This window comes from Strigops habroptila, chromosome 13 (assembly GCF_004027225.2).
Source record: "Strigops habroptila isolate Jane chromosome 13, bStrHab1.2.pri, whole genome shotgun sequence".
Taxonomy (NCBI): domain Eukaryota; kingdom Metazoa; phylum Chordata; class Aves; order Psittaciformes; family Psittacidae; genus Strigops; species Strigops habroptila.
The window spans coordinates 3,418,293-3,439,281 of record NC_044289.2 but is presented as its reverse complement, the minus strand read 5'-3'; the positions used below and the strand labels follow the sequence as shown (position 1 = coordinate 3,439,281).

Genomic DNA, 20,989 nt, shown 5'->3' with positions numbered 1-20,989 from the left:
TGGCATTTTGCAAGAAAATGAAGGAAAAACCTGTCTGCCATTGCTTAGTGACAGCTTTAAATGCTGGGGGTGGTCACAGATCATAGAATCGTAGAATCATAGAGGTGGTTTGGGTTGGAAGGGACCTTCAAAGTCCAACCATCCAGTCCAACCACTGCAATGAGCAGGGACATCTTCAACTCGATCAGGTTGCCCAGACTGTTGCATTAAGCAGTATTGGTCCAGAGCAAGAGAGGCAGCTGAGGAGGACAAGGCCAAGGCAGGGACGTTTCCAGAATAAGGAGAGACTGGTTCAGTTCTACTTTTCATATGTTTTATTATAAAGAAAGGTAAGAGAAGCGTTGTGAACCGAATGTGCCAGCGCTGCGAAGGCAGCACCGTCCAACGAAATAAAAAGTAAAAAACAACCCCAAAATGCACCTGATGAGAAACTGTGATTATGCTCTAATCTTTCATAAATAGACAAAAATCATTGTCAGCAATTTTTAAATAGATGGACAGATGGCAGAAAAAATAGAATAATGCCATACAACATGGATATAAATTGTCCATTTCTTGCTGTACAAATAATAGAAACAAGTTTGGCAGGCTTTTTTTTTTTGTTGGTTTTTTCTTTTATACACATCTCCCTTCTATGTATAACTAAAAAAATGTGCTACAATTAATATAAAATGCTTTTACTATAAAGTAAACTACTAATTTTTTTCACAAAAAAATCTTAAAGATGTCTTTAGCACAGCTCTAAAACACTTAGTAAACTACTTACAACTATCCAACAAATTATATTTTCATGATCTTTTTCACATCTCTCTCTTATTTTGCCTTCTCCTCTCTCCCCACCTACCTAGCAATAGTTTTTATTTAATTTTTGTATTTTTTTTCGCCAGACATCCAAGGCCTTTGCATGTACAATATTCACACAAACTTCACATTTTCTTGCACAAAGTTTAGTGCTGTTAGCAAGTCAAAAGAGTGCATCCTCCTACTGAGCTGGCCTAATGCTGCAGGACACCAGACCTGGGCCTATGCTGTGTCTAAAAGCAGTTCACTAGGAAAATAGTCTGTAGCTAAGCTGATGGCAAGCAGAAAAAGGGTGTCCTTAGCTTATTTTTTTTTTTTTGTTGGTTTTATGTCTATTTATTTTATTATTTTTTTTTATTTTTTTTCTTTTTTGTTCTCCATGATTTATGAGGTTTTGGGCTTCCACAGAAAGTAGAGTTTAGAGTTCAAAAGTAAGAGAAGAAAACTGCTCTTAGAGCCTGGGAATGAAGCCAGCGACGAGGTGCAGTGGGAGCTCTCTCGTCCGTACGACTTGCTCGGTGCCTCTCCGGGTAGTCTGTAAGATAGACCCTCTCAAGTGTCCTTCATCTGAGCCTCCTCGAAAGGGATGTTGAGTTTTAGGTGAGGTAGAGTGCCTTGTCCCGTGGCAGCATGCTGTAAGAGAAACCAGAGGGAGAAGGTGAGATGTGCAGGGAGACAGCTGGGAAGTTGCCTGGGGGAGCTGAGATTAGCGTTTTATGGCACTCCATGATTCCAAACATAAAGTGGTCTGCACCAAAGGATGGGTGTGCAGAGATGGACCAAGGAGAAGGCACTTGAATCGTAGAATCCCAGACTGGTTTGTGTTGGAAGGGACATTAAAGCTCATCCAGCTCCAACCCCCTGCCACAGGCAGGGACACCTTCCACTAGAGCAGGTTGCTCCAAGCCCCTGTGTCCAACCTGGCCTTGAACACTGCCAGGGATGGGGCAGCCACAGCTTCTCTGGGCACCCTGTGCCAGCGCCTCAGTACCCTCACAGGGAAGAGCTTCTGCCTCAGAGCTCATCTCAATCTCCCCTCTGGCAGGTTAAAGCCATTCCCCCTTGTCCTGTCCCTATAGGCCCTTGTCAAAGGGCATGAATACGAGCATGGAGCAATTTTTATTCTTCCTGAATTTCAACAATAAAGGCTAAGACATAAATTCCTTCCTGTGGTTTAATTTTTGCTTTTGCTGGAGCTGCAGGCGAAGGCCAAGCCTGGATTTCCCTGTAGAGCACACCAATGTGATGCTGGTACCAGCTCCACTATCGTGCTGTGGAGAGCTGTGCCTGGAATCAGCCCCTTGGCCACCACTCCCATTCTTCATCACACACTGTCCTTAGCCTAAGCCATGGAGATTTAGAAAACAGACTCTTGCTTTTGGACGAAAGAGTAGGGCGTCTCAACAATACAACTGAGAGGCTTATGCCTGAAGATGCTTGTGGATGTCCAGGAGGATGAAACATAATTTCATGGCTGAAGAGCATGGCAATAGGAGACATAATCTGCTTGATGCCTCTCTCCTCCTCTCCCTCCCAAAATAGGAAAATTAACAATCAGAAAATGAGGGGAAGAAATACCTTTGAGACAGCAGGATTAGCTGGTCTTTCCCATGGGCCTGATGAAGATAGCAAGAGGTACAAGGAACCTAAGCAAGACTCGGTGCTGCCTTACTCGTAGGAGGCTACAGAGGAGGGCTGGTGGGACAGCAGCCGGGCTGTGTGCTCTGCACATCCCTGGCCCTCCAGATCTTGAATTGAGCAATGCCTTTGATTTGAAGAGATCCAGGTGTGTGCTGAGGGGGAAGCCAGTTTACAGCACCAAGACACCCCTTGGCTTTACAGACAGGTATCACCGCTCCCTTCCTGCCTGTAGTATCCCATGCTTCAACCCTCCATGGGGGCTGGCTGGCATGTCTAACTTGCCATCAGCAGGGTCCCACGAGGGAGCCCAGATGCTCTTTTATTCAGGATATAGTAGGAAGAAGAGTGGTTGAAGTTCCTCCCCCCTGTCTGATATCCTATATGGGTTTTGCTCTGAAATCCATGGATTTTAATGGGTTTTAACATCTACACGGACCTGATGGGAACACCACTGGCTCCATAAACATTAAAAGGTGGTGAAGAACATCACAAAGCTTTGGGAGATTCGTGTGTGGGTGTGCTTATGAGTGGAATAATAGGGGAATAGCAGGCAGCAAGGTAATGCTGTTGTTGATAGAGCTGTCCTCTGAGGAGCACAGAAGAGTCTGCACTTTGCTAATCTCCACATTTTATAATCTGCATTTAAAATGCCAAGTCTCCCCTACTGCACTCAGCAAAGATTTAATGCCACTGAGCAGCAGTGAGGTATTCCAGCACTAAAACTTCATTAATTTTACAAAATATGCTACAGAACATTTCCCAGTTCATTACAAAGTATTATCATAAATAATTGAATCCAAACGAAGTGCGTTGCTGATGCTTTGTCCTTGCCTTTCTACAGTGTTTGCTCATTTAGGTCCTGATTTGGAAAATGCCCCCATTTGGAGAGGATCACTTCATTGTCAGCAGGAATTAGTGAGGTTATAAATGTCTGGCTGAAGGGGCTGTACATGGTTTTGTTTGTCTGGACAGGACATAACTGAGACTTTCCCATCTTTTAGCCCAAAGGAGAGTGGGAAGAGGGGAGAAAAGAAACGATGCCTTGCAAATGAGAGGAAGGATATAGATGTATCCAGTTTAGTGTTATCACCAGAATACTTAAATACTCGGAGACAAATCTAAAGGAAACCCTGAAGTTTGGTATGGAAAGAGCTGTAATCACAAAACAGGGCAGAAAAACCAAGCGAGGTGCCTTGAGGAATTAAGAAAGTTTTGAAGTGACTGTAAACCAAGCTGCACCCTCGATCCAGGTGAGTTTCCATGGAGGAAGTCACTGGGATTCAGTAGGTGCCTGGGAAAGGGCAAGTGTGAGAGCAAGGCTGTCAGGTGAGGGAGACAAGGAACTACATAAGCATTTTGTGATATGATGGCAAAAAGCAATAAAACTATATGCTGCAGTTGCTTGTGAGCAGTGATAGTCATATACTAAGCAGGAACTGTGAAATGCTGCCCAGGCCTTTGCTAGCAATCTAGGACAGCTTGGGTTTAAGCCCAGAAAGAGCCAGGAGAATTGGATGGAAGTCAGTAAGCACGAAATCATTAAGAATGGGGAGAGCATGAGCTAGGAAACATTTAAAACTCTCTCTCTAACATGGCTGATTTATGAGTTAAGGAGTGCCTGCTTGCAGGATCCTAGGATTTGAGAGGTATAATGGAAGAAGTGTCATTTAATGGCATTTTAACTAGCACTGATAGTCTGGGAAAAAAAATCCCTACAGCAGTTCCCTTACTAGATGAAGTACAGCGAGAAAGACAATCTCAGCTTCTCAGAAGTTGTCTGGATGACAAACACAAAAGAAATTGTGGGACTGGGAGGTTTTACCCCAGGTAACCCCGTGCCAGCACATGTTGGAGGCTAAAGAAGTATCAAGGTGAGACATGAAACAAAAATCCTAACCCGGAGACCAAAGCAGGACTTTGTGCTGGGGGAGGCTGGTTTGGTCCTCCCACACAGGGACTTTACAGCTGAGCCACGTCACAACAGAAAATAACCCTTTTTATTTGCAGGCAGTTGCTGATTTTGCTCCTCAGAGTGCTTTAATTGCAATTAAGCTGAATGCAGTTTTGAGGTTGAAATGGGCAATTACATGATCCAGAGACTTCCCGATTATACTTCAAACTGCACTGATGAATCAAACCCAACAAGATCTCCCTTCCCTTTATCACTGCTTTGCCTAAGTGCTGCTGATTGCTGGGGCTGTTCAGGCACACAGCTCACCCTGCACCGCCTGGCTCACAGCACGGTGCTGCCGAGGACCCAAGGGGAACATGGAATATTTCTTGGAAATTAGTGCACAGTACATGGGAGAAAGCAGCCAGGAAGATGATGAGAACCAGATCATCTGATGGCTTTAAACTGGCAGAGAGGAGATTGAGATTAGATATTAGGAAAGAATTCTTCCCTGTGAGGGTGCTGAGGCACTGACACAGGGTGCCCAGAGAAGCTGTGGCTGCCCCATCCCTGGCAGCGTTCAAGGCCAGGTTGGACACAGGGGCTTGGAGCAACCTGCTCTAGTGGAAGGTGTCCCTGCCCGTGGCAGGGGCTTGGAACTGGATGAGCTTTAAGGTCCCTTCCAACACAAACCACTCTGTGATTCTATGACCTCTTTTCTTGACATGAGTCTAACTTTGAGGCATCCCAGGGCTGCAGTCCTAGAGACGTGTGTGGATGCTACAAGCAATGCAGTGCTTGCACTTGGGCAGAAATACCAGGGCAGCAGGAGCAGGAGGTGGTGGCACTGCTGATGCACCAGGCTTTGCAATAAAATGAGAACAAGGTGGCACTGGGAGCCGGGCTGCCAGCAGCTCCTGTGTCTCTTGTCACAGTAGATGGCTCCTTCCTTAACAGAGACTATGACAATTTTTGGTACACTAATCACTCTCTGCATACTGATCTATAGCCATCTGAGTTCATTGCTATAATCTACTTTAATAATTATCTGGAAGTCTCTGCATAATCTGTCTGGGTTTAGAATGATTTTTTTTCCAGGAAGCTGCGATAAACCCATGAAATTCAATATTTCTGCTGTGACAAAGGCATGAAATGCATGAGCTTTGATCATGAATTGCATGGGCCCTCGGCTCACAATGCGGCACTCCAGCCAGATGGCACAGAGCTTGTTTTAGCAACACAAACCTCCACCCTGGCTACTACAGGAGCATTTCACCCATCTCTAGAGTACCCCAAGTTCTCTGCATGGGGCCTGAGAAGTGGGATTTGCAGAGGGAATCAAGTGTTTTCCCAGCTGATCCCCTAAGAAGTGATGATTATTACCAAGGAGGGATAGTTTCAGTCGGAGCTGCCTCTACTCAGGACCTCTGGAAACTGGGATCATAGAATAGAATCCTGGAATAGTTTCGGTTGGAAGGAGCCTTCAAAGGTCATCTAGTCCAACCCCCCTGCAATGAGCAGGGACATGTGACATGACCCTCCAAGCATCTTTAGCAATTTGCCCACAGCATCTAAAGTGACTCTTATCGTCACGTCCCAGACACGTTCCTTCTTTCGGGTTGTCTGCAGAAAATTCAGACAGGATGCGGTAGCACAGATGTAGCTGAGCCGCCTCGGGCGGGCAGACAGCAGCGACATCCTAATGGCTCAGCAAGGTATTTATTTCCCTGAAAGAAATAAATGTCTGTACAGTCTGTGCCCAGCCCAGCAATTGTAAGTGTGCTGCTGGCACCGACGGGAGCTGTGCTCTGAAAAGGCTGGGAGCTTGCTGTTATCTCCACTGAAAGCACCGTGTTCCAGGACTTCAAGCAAATCAAACAATACTCAGAAGCTACCGAGCTTCCTTCCTTACCTGCTCCCCCAGCAAACCACGTGCCTGTTTTACAGAGCACAATAGCAGTTTCCAAACCAGTACTGCTAAGCCAAGAGCAGTGGATTAGGCAGAGGCTGGGAATGGCTCTCACACCCTCCCTGTTCCCCAGCTTTGAGCCTATCCTGATGTTTTTATTTATTGGGGAATTGAAGCAGCACTGAAGGGACCTTTGTGCTGATACATTCATGCCAGAGCTTGTAGATCATAAGGGGGAGAATCTGTGCAGATTCTGTGACCTTTTCTTGCAAGGTGCCAGGGACTGGAGCATCATGTGGCTCTTGGGGGGATGAGGCTTTGTACACTGTTGTGGTGAACCAATAAGGGTTAGATACAGCTATGGGAAGTTGTGGCCTCAGTGATAGGAGCAATCACTCTGGGAAGAAGGACATTGCTGATGGACATGGCCACCTTCAAACCTCCAGTGACTCTGCTTGGAAGTCTGGGCTTCCCCGTCCTGCTCTAGAAGGAAATCGTCCAACTCCTCTGTTGCTTAATGGGATGGAAACACACAAGAAAGGAAACCTCTTCATGCCCAGTGAAGAATTTATCTGTGACTTTCAAGCTACCTGCTTCCATAGCATCACTTCAGTGAGCCTACAGAGAAGAGAAAACCTTGAACTTCACTGGCCATAATCAGCTGACCAGCTTGCTGTATGTTTTAGGGCAGAATCAGTGTTGTACACTGTCAGAGTTCAGGTAAGAGAAGGTGCATTAGCAATGTGCCATTCTGTGTACTGGCCTGCAGTGGTTAATCCCACACTCTCTGCTGGGGTAGTCGTTGTCCCACTCAGTGCTCCCGGGAGGGTTTGATGCACCAGGCGAACGGGGTCCAACACTGTTTTGAAACTCAGACGAAATATGTGAGAAGTCCTGCAGGGTGGAAAGGAAAGGAAGGGTTACAGCAGCTTAGACAGCAGGAGAAGCAGCATCCTACCGCACAAACTCATTTACATGCATTGCCCCCAGACTGCAGCAGCCCCAGGGGCAGCAGCAGGTCCAAGCCCAGGAGCTGACACCACCATGGTGGGACCTTGCAGAGCATGAGTTGTTGCACACAGGTGTCAACGCAGCAACATCTGGTTTCCATCCCTCTTCCCTGCTCTTGTTTCTCAGCACCTCCCTCCTTGGGGGGTGGCGAATGGCTGTGGATGACACACAGCCATGACAGCCTTTGCATCAGCAGCCTGGCAATCAGAACTGGTTTTCTACTTCAAGTGCAGCTCCCTTTGCAGTAATACGTCAGCCCATCATAATGTACAGTAACAAGGTAAGGAACATGCACACCAGCAGCTCTCTCCATCAGCTGTCACTGCCAGCAAATGAACAAGGATGCTGTGGGGCTGTTTTAGCTGAAAGCTGATCAGCTTTCCTGGTTTTGAGGGTTGGCTTAACTAGGTAACATTAGGCAATATGTATAAACAAGAGTCATGGTAGTTACCTGGCCAAGAACATGATTTTCTCCAAAATATCCAAATTAGGGCAGTGTGGGGTATTTTCTTTTTGCTTTTTTTTTTGTTATTCACAAGTTTATGTGGAAAGAAGCTTTACAAAAATGCTGCCCTGAGCCACAACTACCACAATTTCAGTTATTATGAGGATCCTCTTTTATGCTCATTTCTGGACAAAGGCTATCACTGAATAACAGAAACCACCTTTGCTTACGTAAAGCTAAAGCCCAATCGCTGTGCTGAAGACGTTACTTGGAATGCCCTGAGCAGGTTGGGAATTAAAATCTGATTAAGGATCTGACCTTCCCTCATGTGCTGTCTTTTATTAGGTATCAGGTATAACTGTGCTTCCACATCCTTGCTCTCCTTTGGTTTTCTTCCACTGTTCCTAAATTAACAATACCTCTTTTCTCAAAGTTAGCCCCAATCTGAATAGGCTACATTATAGGAAAGAAAGCTTTGCTCATTGCTAAAGAACTATATGAATTTTGTGACATATAGCTAGCAAGCATGTGAAACACGAATTATGCAGCCAGCTGGGTGAATACTGCAGTTTAAAGTATCATCAAGTAAATGGTAGCAGCTGTGAATTCAGAGCATATGTCCTCCACTGTAAGTAGTTTGTCCAGTTCATATTCCACATGGAGAAACTCTGGAAGCTATTCATCTCTTCCTTTGGATATTGGCAAGTTCTCTATAAGGTATAGCAAAGAGGGTTTGCTATAGCCAGCTCTTCCTCCAGATGCATTTTCTTAAGAGCAGTTTGAAGAGGAGAGGTTGGACCCTGCAGGCTGGTCCCAGGGCTGAGCAGAGCATGGCTGAGGATGGTTGGACACATTCACAGCAGCAGTCTATAGGGTTTGCTGTGCTGCACTGTTGGTATAAGCATACGCACAAGCACACATCGCATGCTCTTGGCTCTCTGTCCCCAAAGTGAGTTTCTCCTATTTTCCAGGCAGTTTCTGGAAAAATAATGATTTTATGTTTTGTTTGTGACATCCTCTTTATCTTTTTTGTCCTCTGTCTGGCAAGCCCCCTGGATCCGTGCTATTATCCCACGGTCTTCCAGCCATAGGATAAGAGCAGGGCTTCTCTCAGCAGTATCATTAAAGGGGTTTCTCACTGACTATCCAACCCATAATTTCAGATGACCACCAGTGAAACCCCCCCAGACAGGGCTGGGGACCACATGCACAAAGAGCTTTGACCAGGGGCATTCCTAATTCCAGCAGCTTTCCCCACTAAAGGAGCCTTCATTGATTGAATTCTATAATTCTATAGCTGTGGTTGCACAAATCTGCCCCATTTGTGGGGGTGCTCATGGTCCCAGATCAACACTCTTGAAAACAACACCCCCAAATTATGAGATCTGCAAGCTGATGGAGCCAGAACACCCGAGATCCCCAAACCATCCAGAAACCACCAGATCCAATGGGAAGAGAGAAATGGTGCGGCTCTGAGCACCTACCTGCTGCCCGGGAGGCGAGGCGTTCATGGGGGGCTGTACCTGTAGTGCCATGGGGGGGGGACAGGAGGGGCTGCTGGGGGACCTGCTGCATGCTGAGGGGCTGGCTGAGGAGGGAGCTCTGCGGGTGGTGCAAGGAGAGCTGCTGGTGGAGTGGGGGGCTGATCTGGAAGGAGGGCGGTGGGGAGGCACTGATGCTGGGCAGCATGGGCTTGGAGGTAAGGGGCCGGGAGAGGCCGGGGTGCGGGTGGCCACGGTAGTTCTGCAGGTCTGACGGGGACAGGAGTGAACCCAGGCCGGGGTAGGGTGAAGAAGCCTGTGGAGGCATCGGGTACATGGGCTGCTTGGGGGGGATCATTTTGGAAGGTGGATTGCTCTGGGCACTTTTCGTCTCCCCCTGGTCAGCAGAGCTCTGTGGGCAAATAGAACAGAGGGTGATGAGGTAGGAAGGGAGGAAGCATTGTTATGTGTCCTGAGACATGCATCTATCCATCCATCCACCCATCCATCCATCTGCCCGTCCATCCATCCACCCGCCCGTCCAAGACTCTCAGAAGTTTCCAGAGGGACCAAAAAGAGCTTTTAAACCCTTAAACAGTCCTTTCCATTCACTTGTTGTGTCCTTGCTGCTGCTCTATTCACAAGTGAAGACCACTAATGGTACTCATGTCTGTACAGGGGCTTTGAGCCTTCCCAGCCCACCGCCACGATCACATGGATCTTGTAGGTGATGGTTGACGTGTGACATCACGTTCTTTCCCATGGCAGCTGAATGTGATTATTAAGTACTGAGGGTATGGTAATGGTACCAAGGAGAAGCTTTGAAGGGAAAATCACCTGATACACATACTCACAACCCAAGGGCAGCATATCCCCCTGAACCAGCAAGCCTATGAGCTCTGCGGGAGCCACCCCAAATTCACAGGCAGCAAATGCCCATGTTCCCTCTCTGAAAGCATAGAGAAGGACAAGGTGTGAGGTCCCCTGTGATGATGTCCACCTTTGGAAGATTGGGATGGGCAGGCATTTGGCCCATCATCACCACTCCAAATGCAGCCTTGCAGCACCAGGTGTTCCTGTATGGACCTGAAATCCCCTGAACACTCACTATTAGGCACCAAAACAGGCTCTCTGGGTTTGACAGCAGTGTGTTAAACACCTATGTGCTCACATGCTCATCAACCTGCAGTTATGGGTCTTACTCCCTAAACCCCTGCTCTTGGCTGAGCATGCACAGGGGAAGCAGGACCCAGGGTCCAAGAGCCTGGACCAGGGCGCAGGCAGGATACTGGCACCTCGCTGCTGCCCAGCGCTGGCTGACGAGCCCATGGTTGGTGTGTCACCTTCCTCCAGGCCAGTCTCCTGGTGTCACCCACAATGAGCCTCACCCTCCTGCCTTTGCCAGTGCTCCCTTGTTCCCTGCACTCCCATCCTGGGAATAGAATGGGTGATGGGGACAGGCAGCAGGTACCCTTCGTCCCGAGCAGGGACACCCTGCTGCTGGCACCTGCTGATGAAGACAACTCAAAGCAGGGTCTCATTTCAGGGTGCTATAGGCAGAAAGCAGCCTGGTGCCCACCTAACCACGCTGAGAGCATTTCTTTAGCTCCTCAGGAAGGTGGCTGTACCTTGGAGACGAGGCTGGCCCGGTACGCTGCCAGAGCTTTCAGGTACTCTTTTTTGGCGGCTTCTGTTTTCCTCTTGTATGCCTGAAAGGAGCAAGTGATGGATAAGAATTAATATTTAATAAAGTAGAACAGGGTGCTGCTGGACCCTGCCTGCTCAGTGGGACCTCCCTCCACTGAGGCCATTCCTGCATGCATGTGTGCATGGAAAACTCCTTTCTGCTGGAGGGGAATTTATCCCAAATCAAGCAAATAAAGCACCTGGATTGGACTGTGCCAGGGTTCTTTTACACAGACCTGTAGAGACAGGACAAGGGGAAATGGCTTGAACCTGCCAGAGGGGAGATTGAGATGAGCTCTTAGGCACAAGTTCTTCCCTGTGAGGGTGGTGAGGCACTGGTACAGGTTGGAACTGGATGAGTTTTAAGGCACCTTCCAGCCCAAACCATTCCATGATTCTATGAAAAGCTCTTTGCTGAAATCACTTCTGGTGAGAACCCAGCGAGGAGCTCCCAGAAGCAGAAGACTATCCAGTGACTTGAATTTCGGTTTAAAATCAATACAGAGAAATTCTATTAAAAATGGGTTGAAAACCTTATTTTCATTGCAAAATCAGAAAGACTCCCACAATGAAACATTTTGATTTGACACACTGGAGGTCTCAGATGGTTATTTTCTGAAACAGAGCATTTGCCTAAGTTTGTCTTTGGCTTTTTGCTATACAGGAAATATTATATTTGCTCCGTTCAGAACAAAATTACATTTCAAAATGTCAGCCTGAAGAAGAGTTTGCCTGTGAAAAGCAACTATTTCTTCATACTGTACCACTTCCCCTAATGAAAGCTGTTCTCTCTCTCTACATTCCCCACCTCACTTGTGTCCGAAGCTCATCGCAGCATCTGCTGTGACACAGAAATTTGGGGTGTCCCCCAGCCCTGCTGCTACGAGATGCTCTTAAACATGGTACCTGCACAGCAATGAAATATGCATTCCTGTCTCTCAAGCCATAGCTGGGTGCTGATATATTGAAAACATATTCTTCCCCTCTGTAACAGCAAAACAACAAAAGCATTTTTGCTTTTTTGTCTAAATCTGGGGCAGTGGGAAATCAAAGCGTTCACAGCTACACAGAGACAGAATCAATTGTCAGGAGGAGCTGGCTGGAGAAAACCCCTGCAATTTATGGGCAGTGAGAGGGTAGGTAAATGAGACTTCCTTAACCTAAATGCAGATAAATGAGTAACCAATAAATTTGGTGCCCATCTGCATCGACGTCACCGTCACTTGGTTTTTTCTGCTGCACCCTTTCCTTTCCCCGCTCCTCATCTGTCCTCGTCTTCTCAATTCAGTGACCGGGTGTTGTGCCTCTCATCGCTGGAATACACTGCTGGGTGGTGTCTGATGCAGCAGGACTGGGAAGGGGCAGCTGAATCCTGTGTCCTCCTGAAGGGAGAGGGGGATTGCTCCCAGCAGGAGCCTCCGTGCCCTTGGGCCAGCCCCTGCCATGAGCAGAGTGACAGAGAAGTGTTAAGTGGGTGAGTCCCAGCAGTGTTTCCTCTGATGCTCCCCTGATGCTCTCTCCAGCTCTGGAAAGCTCCTGGTGGACTATCTGGTTTGTGAACATAGACTCACAGAGCGGTTTGTGTTGGAAAGGACCTTAAAGCTCACCCAGTTCCAACCTCCTGCCATGGACAGGGACACCTTCCACTAGAGCAGATTGCTCCAAGCCCCTGTGTCCAACCTGGCCTTGAACACTGCCAGGGATGGGGCAGCCACAGCTTCTCTGGGCACTCTGTGTCAGCGCCTCAGCACCCTCATGATAAAAAAACATCCAAAAGTGTCTCCTGCTGAGATTCCTGTCATCCTGCCCTGCACTGGGGGCTTTCTGTGACCACACAGTGTCCATGGAGGACCCTGAGCAGCGAAACCTCAACCTGCAGCTGGGGAAACACTGTGCTGATGTGGGATAAGCAGATCCAACAAAACTTCTCAGGAATCCTCTGTGTAAAGGCAGCTCTAGTGCAGTATTTATAACCTTTAAAATTTTAATTCAAACATTGACAAAACCATGTTACTTTCTAATTAACTCCCATTTTCTCCCAGGGATTTTAATTTCAAAGTAATTTATCAGATTTAAGGATCCTCAAAACATTTCGCATGTTTTTCTTTCTAACCTGCCGTGCCCACTGATTTATTTTCCTTATTCATTAGCAGGAGGATTCATTAGTCATTAAGCGAGTGGGTGGGTTGGGGAAGGGGGGGAGAGAAGCAAAAACGGTTTAGTGCTTATGAAAACAAAAAATCAGAGCTGTAAGAAGCATATGTTGGGATCGTAGTGCTGACACCTCTGTGTCTCAGCAAAGCAGCCAGTAATTGTACTGTAATGAAATGTTCTTGTTTGATAACCAGTTAATTAGAGAAGACAATTATTCCAAACCCTGCTGACGCCCACGAGCAGCTCCGTGTCGTGCAGGCACTGAATGACAGCCAGAGCTGTTAGCCGTAACCTCGGCATCCGGTGTTCGCAGAATCCGCTGCTTCCCAAGCCTGGGAATGATGAAACTCTCCCCCTAAAAAATCAAGGGGTCCACAGAGCCCAAGTGAAGAGGTCTCTGCTGCAATCCTAGATGGAGTTTGGTGTGTTTTGCTTCAAAAAGGAGATAGACCATCAGGAGAGCAGAGATGAAAAGCACAGCAAAGGTCTCCAGGAGGAGAGTTGAAGGACTCTGTTTAGCTAGGAGAGAAGACCAGGAGGAACCACAGCCTCCAAACGTGATGCAGCAAAGGAGGCACTGAACGATCCTCTGCGTCTACTGCAGGTAGGAAAAGAGGCAATGGGCTTAAATTGGAACAAGGGAAATGTTGGCTAAGCAAGAGAGAAGTGTTCCTAACAGTGAGGATAATTAAGCATGGGAAGAGATTGCCTGGGGAGATGTGTAATCTCCACCACTGAGGGTTTAAGAACAGATTAGGCACACATCCATCAAGAATGGCTTAAGCAGAGATGATCCTGACTTCAGGCAGCAGTATGGTCTGGTTGACCTCTTAAGTCTCTCCTTGCCCTCCTTTCTATGATGCCATGACTGGCTTCCCCCTCTTTCTCCTCCTCCCATGTATAAATTTGGATTTCATTCTGCTTGTAAATCTAGAGGGTTTTTCTCGTAACTATTATACACTTTCCTGCAAGACAGCTCTTGGGATCACCTTAACTTAGGGTTTATTCATACCATGACTAAAGTACTCCCTCCCTGCACAGTGGTGTCTGCCACACCATCCTTCTTTTTGCATACAGCCTCCACACAGCCACTGGAAATTCACATAGCACACACAACCATGTCATCCTTACTCCTTCCCAGCTCTTCCTCACCTCCTCGCACCCTCCTCTGTAACCTTCCTGCTCCCTTCTTGGGAAGGCTTATTCTGTTCCTCCCTCCATTAGAACCAACTAACCCAAGTTACATTTAAATCACAGCATGTCTCCTTCAGACTAATACCTATAGTCTGGGTTGGTAAATCCTGAGGTCAACAAGCTTGGACATGGGAGGTGCCTGTCAATGATGCCCATCATGAGGTGGCTGGTTAAGTGGTGTTCCAAATTCTCCCAGGCTCTCCCAGCTATGGCATGGGAACTGTTGAGCATCTAACATCTCTGAGGACACCCACCTAAAAGGCCCTGGCTATGGGAACTATCTATCTGCAGGGTTTTGGGAGAGCTCCTCCTTTACCCTGGTGGAGATACGGTGTTGTGAAGCAGTCCTTTGGAGGACAAATGAATAAACCCATAATCAAGTAGCATTTGATTAAAGCATCCTGAAAGATTCCTCTGCCTTGACTTCATGGTGACACCTGGATGTAAGTCATCCATTGCTCCATGTTAGGGCTCAAGTGTGTTCCCAGGACAACTCACAGAAAACTCCAAATGAAACATAGGAGGAGTGTGATAAATCCAACCCCTAATCTCCAATGAAAAGCACACAAACTTCATCTTCCACACTTCTGATCTTGATCTCTAGAAACAGAAGTCACATTCTTGGAGTTACTTTTAAGAGCAGTTCTGACCCTTCACATCTTCCCTATCAGTATCCTGGTCTCCATCAGACCTATCTTGAAATGTTGTTTGGGATTAGTGCCTTTGTCATGGAGTCACTTAGCATTGCTGAACTGGTCCTGCTGAAGCAGGGCTATCATGAGCAAGGGCTCGTCTCTGGTATCTTTGTGTCCCCAGTGAGTCCCCAGACCTATCAACTCAACTGGAAATGCTGGTTTTGTAGGACTTCTCCTCACTGAGGATGGGAAGCCTTGGGTTAGCCCAAGCTTCACTTATCAAGATTGCTCAGGAACTTCTTGGTGCCTCTGCTGTGAGTTTCCAGGATCTAGGGAAACACCAACCGATCTGTTGCTGGATTTCCTAATGAAAAGCAGCAGGTTCCAGAAACATCTACAACTGCCAGCTTGGCAGTGTTCCCTGTGCTCCATCACCACCAGGCTCCAAACCAGCGTCCTTTTCCCCCAAAATACAGTGGATAATGGGAAGATTCTCAGAGAGGGAATGACAGAATGTGGCAGAGAAGAGCAAATCCCACTGGTGACTTCTCAATATGTTCCAGAGAGTTTCGAGGCTTATCTTCCACATGAGATGCCCTTGGCAGAGGACTGGGTGTCCCCCGCTCCTGAGCAGAGATGGCCTTTCGCAGGGCTGGTGACCAGGCTGGGACCACTATGTCCATGCGAGGGAAGAACCCTCCCCAGACAATTAGAATCACAGAATCGCAGAATCAGCCAGGTTGGAAAAGACCTTTAAGATTATCAAGTCCAACTGTTCCCCAGCACTGCCAAGGCCACCACTAACCCATGGCACTGGCGGCCTCGGCTGCACGGTGTGTCAACACTTCCAGGGATGGTGACTCCAGCACTGCCCTGGGCAGCCTGTTCCAATGCCTGAGCACCCTCTGGGGAAGGAATTGCTCCTTGTCTCCATCTAAACCTCCCCTGGCGCAGCTTGAGGCTGCAATTAGCAGAGTTTGCTCCAATCTAGTGCTCAAATACTTCTAATTTCTATCAAATCAGGCAGCCCTCCCTGGGTAACACTGCAAAGGCTGGGCTGGATTTGCTCATGAGGAAAAACCGAGGATTCTGTCAGCCTGGAGCAGGGACCTGGAGCTGCAGGTAGATCTCTACAACAGGTCCCTCGTTTGATGATAACGGCTCCATTAGCATCTCACTCTCCACCAAAGCCTAAGTTATCTCTACAGGAACAGCTGCTAAACTGTTTGCAAAGTTCAAAGAGTACATATTCATGTTCCCCCCCTACCCTGAGTCACATTCTTCAGCTTCCCATGTAAGCTTCTTAGAAAGGGCCATGCCAGCTGTTGAAGAATGAAGATTACAACGTCCTGCTAATACAGTACTGGGGATATATAAAGGTATCGTTATTTATTGCTGTTCCGCACGTTTGGCCACACTGGAAGGGGTTAAAATGGGGAAGAAAACGGCTCTTTGCTGAACAGGTGTCCTTGAGCAGTACCCAAGGACACGGAGATTGCTAATCCTGTATTCCACAGCATGATCAAATCACCAGGCAACAGATATAAATAAAAAAAAAAAAAGGCAGGAAATAAGGAAATTTAGATACAAGTGTGTCAGAGGGAAAATGAAGATTCATTGTGAAGAGGCTGAGAAGAGAAGAAGAAGAAGGAACAAAATGACAAAGGCACAAATGATAAACCAGTAAGAATAAAAAAGAAAAGGGGGGGGGGAAGCGTCTCTGAAATACATGTCTGTGACAGCAGCAGCCAAATCAAAGATGCTCCTCCATTGTATGGTTTCTTGCATAATATGCATTCTGGTTCCCGCTTGGTGTTTGTCTTTGCACAGGGAAAAAACCTATCTGAAATGGGACGTGAGCAACCTTTATTTTGCTTGTTTCACCAGGAGGAGAAAGCAAATTTGCTTTGTGGGAGCAGCAGCACCTGCTCAATGGCAAATAAATAGCTACAGCTTTGATATTACAGCACATATAATCATTAGCAGCACGAATGGCAGAGGATTAACCCTCCACGTGCTGGCCTGAGCTACCTGGCAAAGAGGTGTTGTCTCCTTTCAGCCTGCTGAATGCTCTGTGTAGCATCTGTGGGGCTGCTGACGTGTGGTGGGGGATCACAAGTCCAAAATACCCTGGTTGAGGTTGGGTTTATTGCTCTGAACCCTCTTCCTGGCTGCTCCCTGCCTGCTCTGCCTGCTGTTCTCCTGCAAGGCTGGAACCAAAGCACACCCAGGGCTGGGGAAACACTGTGCCCATTGGAAGGTGGAAAATAAGGTTTGTAAACCTCATCTGAAGCAGGAACTACAGTGATGTAAATGACTACTTAATAACTGTATCATGGGGTTGGGATCTGCACATCAGCCCTCTGGAGATGTGATGCCCCAGCACCACACTAAACATCTCAGGGGCTGTGAGAGATCTAATTCTAGGACCACAACCCAGCCCCAAATCAGATCCTACAGCCTCAAATCCACCCTCTTTTCTAATGCCAGGATGCTTTCTTTAATAAAAAACTTGATCATAATTGATCAAGTATATCCAGATTTGGCTCTTGGTTGCCTACTTTGCTGTCACTGTGCTGGCTTTTCCCCAGCTTGTTTCTGCACTGCTTTCTGTAGTGAGGATATGAAGATGCCCAAAACCATTGTTGTCAACAGATCCAGGAGAAGCACAGAAGGTGAAATACTTCCCTTTTCCACCTTTCCACCCCTGCCCAGAGCATGATGCTCCTGCCCAGTGATGGACTGAACCACAGCCTGGTGCAGCCAGTGGCAGTCTGGATCCCCAGGTCCCGGAAGGATTTTGGCAATGATGTGTGTGTGTCCTGCTTGGTCACCGTCCCCTCCTGAGATGTGCCAAGAGAGCACTTGGCATGAGCTGCTTGCCTTCATGATGAGTGTGCGCATCACATCCTGTAGTCCTTGAGAGAAGGGATCTGCAGGACAGTCTAGGCACTAGTTTTCATACAATCCCAGAGTGGTTTGTGTTGGAAAGGACCTTAAAGCTCATCCAGTTCCAACCCCCTGCCACGGGCAGGGTCACCTTCCACTAGAGCAGGTTGCTCCAAGCCCCTGTGTCCAACCTGGCCTTGAACACTGCCAGGGATGGGGCAGCCACAGCTTCTCTGGGAAAAGTCTGTGCCAGCGCCTCAGCACCTCACAGGGAAGAGCTTCTGCCTCGGAGCTCATCTCAGTCTCCCCTCTGGCAGGTTAAAGCCATTCCCCTTGTCCTGTCCCTACAGGCCCTTGTCCAAAGCCCCTCTCCAGGTTTCCTGGAGCCCCTTTAGGCACTGGAGCTGCTCTAAGGTCTCCCCTTAAGGAGCCTTCTCTTCTCCAGGCTGCCCCAGCCCAGCTCTCTCAGCCCTTCTCCAGAGCAGAGTTGCCTTAAAGACATTTTGTTACTACTTTTTCCTTTTCCTTTTCTGCTTTCCATTGCATTCCCTTATGACACTAAGAAAACCTGACTGGGGATGCTGGCAGAGGAAAGCAAACAAGGACTAAATAAACTCTCTTCCAGCCAAACACTTCAAGAGTGAACGTGCCACAATGCACAAACCAGCAACACGGTCCCGGAGCCCAAGATAAATAGCTGCCTGCAGCCAGAGTCCCGGGCAGGGAAGTAGCTGTCATGGGAGAAAAGTATAGAGCTGGAGACAAAGCCAGGAAGTTAATATTTAAGCATTCAGACAAGGAACAAATGACTTAATTAAATCAATTACAGAGGGAGAAATGGAGCCACTTAGAAAGCGTGTGTAAAGAGACTGCTTTACAGGCTGCTGCTATCTCATAAAGGAGAAGAAGGGAGAGTTAGCAGGGAAGATAAACGGGCTGGTTTAATCCCTGCTGTTAATTAAGAGCATTTGCACTGTGCGGAGTCAGGTCACACCAGCACTTCCATTATATAAACCACATTTGCAGCCGAGCTCGGTGCCCAATGTACAGAGGTATTTGTAACCAGATGGAGTAAGGGAGAGGCAGACTGAGATGTTGGGAGGGATGAAAGCAGGAGACAGAGGTGACGTGAAAGCTTCTGCATGCTCCTGAACCTCCCACACCCTGCACTAATAGCCCAATCCCACCACCAGCCCTCCAGCTTCCCAAGCAAAGGAAGGATCCTCCTCCCTTCTTCAGCATGAGAAATCCCCACATGACCTCCCAGTGATCCATCCAAAGAGGAGAAAAGGGAGGATCAGGGGGTTGGAACTAGATGATCGCAAAGTCCTTTCCAACCCTAACTATTCTATGATTCTATGATCATGCAAATATCCAAGTAACACTTTGCACAGGATGGAGACTCCAAATGGGTCAGCAAAAGGGCTTCCATCCCAGAAGATGCCTTGCCTTGATTCTTATTATGGGGCTTGGAGCAACCTGCTCTAGTCGAAGGTGTCCCTGCCTGTGGCAGGAGGTTGGAACTGGATGAGCTTTAAGGCCCTTTCCAACCCAAACCGTTCCATGATTCTATTCCTGACTTGGTGCAGGGTGGAAAGCAAAGCCATTCCATTTAAATGACTTTTTTTCCTCCCTGCTGCTCCCTCCTCAAATGTGGCTGCTCCAGTCACTGGCCATGGGCACCCAAGAGGAGATGTAGCCAGCTTTGGCAGCCAGGGCTCACACCTCATGGGGGGCTGTCAGTTTGGAATCAGAGACACATCACATGCAGTGCCAGATCTCTCTCTGCCTGATGAAGACATCCTTGTTATTGAAAGTGTTCCTGGGGTTTTCTCAACAGGCAACATGCAATTACAGGCTTTTGCAACTCACTCAGCATCAACAGAACAGTTAAAGCAGGACTTAGAAGCCTCCGTGTGAGGCAGATTGAAAGTGTTTGACAGCTTTGGGGCAGGAAGGTTTCCTCTGCAGGGTCACTTCAGACATCTCCTTCCTAAGCTTTTAAAGCCTTAACATTAGATTTGAGGCCAGTGCTGTAGAGAGTTAGTAGTTTTAAGCCGGTCTGCCGTCACTCCTTGTAAGTAAAGAAGCAAATACAAACCCATCACCCATCTAGAGCTGTAATAACCCCATGTCAGGGCAAGGCCACTGAGGGTTTGCAAAGTATGATCTTCTCAAGAATAATCGGTTGTCATAAAAGCTCTTCCCTATGTAAGACCAGAGATTTTTTTCAAAAGGGGCACTCAAACGTGTTGAGGAGACTCTGATGCTCTGCACCATGAAAAACACATTGCTACAGTTGAAAGGAAAACAAGAAAGATTAACTCACTTGTTTTTGTTCTTCTCCCAAACTGTCCCACATTGATGCAACGATCTTTGATACATCTCCGAAGGTAGCGTTGGGGTTTTGCCCTTTGATGGCTGCTTGTGTGTCTCTGAAAAACAGGGCATAGGCTGACACGGGCTTCTGGGGCTCGTTGGGGTCCTTCTTTTTCTTCTTCTTTTGGCTTTTGGGCTTTTTGCCCAGGTCTGTTGATGGTCTTTTCTCCCCAGTAACCTGCAAAACCAAGAGATGAACCTTAGCAGTCAGCTGGGAGCAGTCAGGCATGAGCCCCTGCTACAGCTTCTCAGCAAAGCGGATGAGAAAGAGCATGGACAGAGGAGGGCTCCCAGCATGATGAGGAGGGCAGCAGCTCTGGGTGTCTCTTTGTCCCGCAAGAGCCCATAGGATCATTACACAAACCAGTGCTGGGTCCCTGAGCCTGGTTGGGTGTCTCCTCACAGCCCCGTTCACAGCTTGGGTTCACGCCTTGGTGCTCCCATGGTCCCTGATCCAAAGCTGGGGCTTTCCACACTCATCCTTGGCCAACCCCTTCACCCTCCTCCTCCGTGGCATCACAAATTCACTCACTCCTTGATCCTCCTCTGGGACCTTGCCAAACACCTTGCTTCTCAGCCAGGTCCCTTTAGCAGTCCATGAATGTTTCCAGAATTGGTTTCTGATTTCCAGCCCAATAATCCCCCTTTGCAAGCTGCTTCTGGCTTCCCTTGCCCTTGCATGTGCCAGTGCCTCAGCATCCCCTCTCCATAGGCAAGAAGGTCATGAGTGAACATCAGCACCACATTAGCCATACGAAATCTGTTCCACCTTGCTAAAAGGTATGTATCCCTATCCAGGAATTAAACTATTTTACTCTTATATATTAAACACTTTGCATGCATTGCTCACTCCTTACAACGGGTCTGGGTGCA

The 20,989-nt window shown here is 47.7% G+C and overlaps 1 protein-coding gene across 1 annotated transcript in view; it reads right to left on the bottom strand.

Moving 5' to 3' along the window:
* Nucleotides 1-299: 299 nt before the first annotated feature.
* The window catches only part of TOX2 (TOX high mobility group box family member 2), a 143,085-nt gene continuing 122,395 nt past the window's right edge, over nt 300-20,989 (bottom strand). Inside the window, 6 exon segments of the mRNA XM_030503254.1 lie at nt 300-1,434; nt 7,006-7,136; nt 9,183-9,242; nt 9,244-9,591; nt 10,808-10,888; nt 20,067-20,294. Of these exon segments, the coding sequence (XP_030359114.1) occupies nt 1,398-1,434; nt 7,006-7,136; nt 9,183-9,242; nt 9,244-9,591; nt 10,808-10,888; nt 20,067-20,294 (885 nt within the window). The 3' untranslated portion in view covers nt 300-1,397.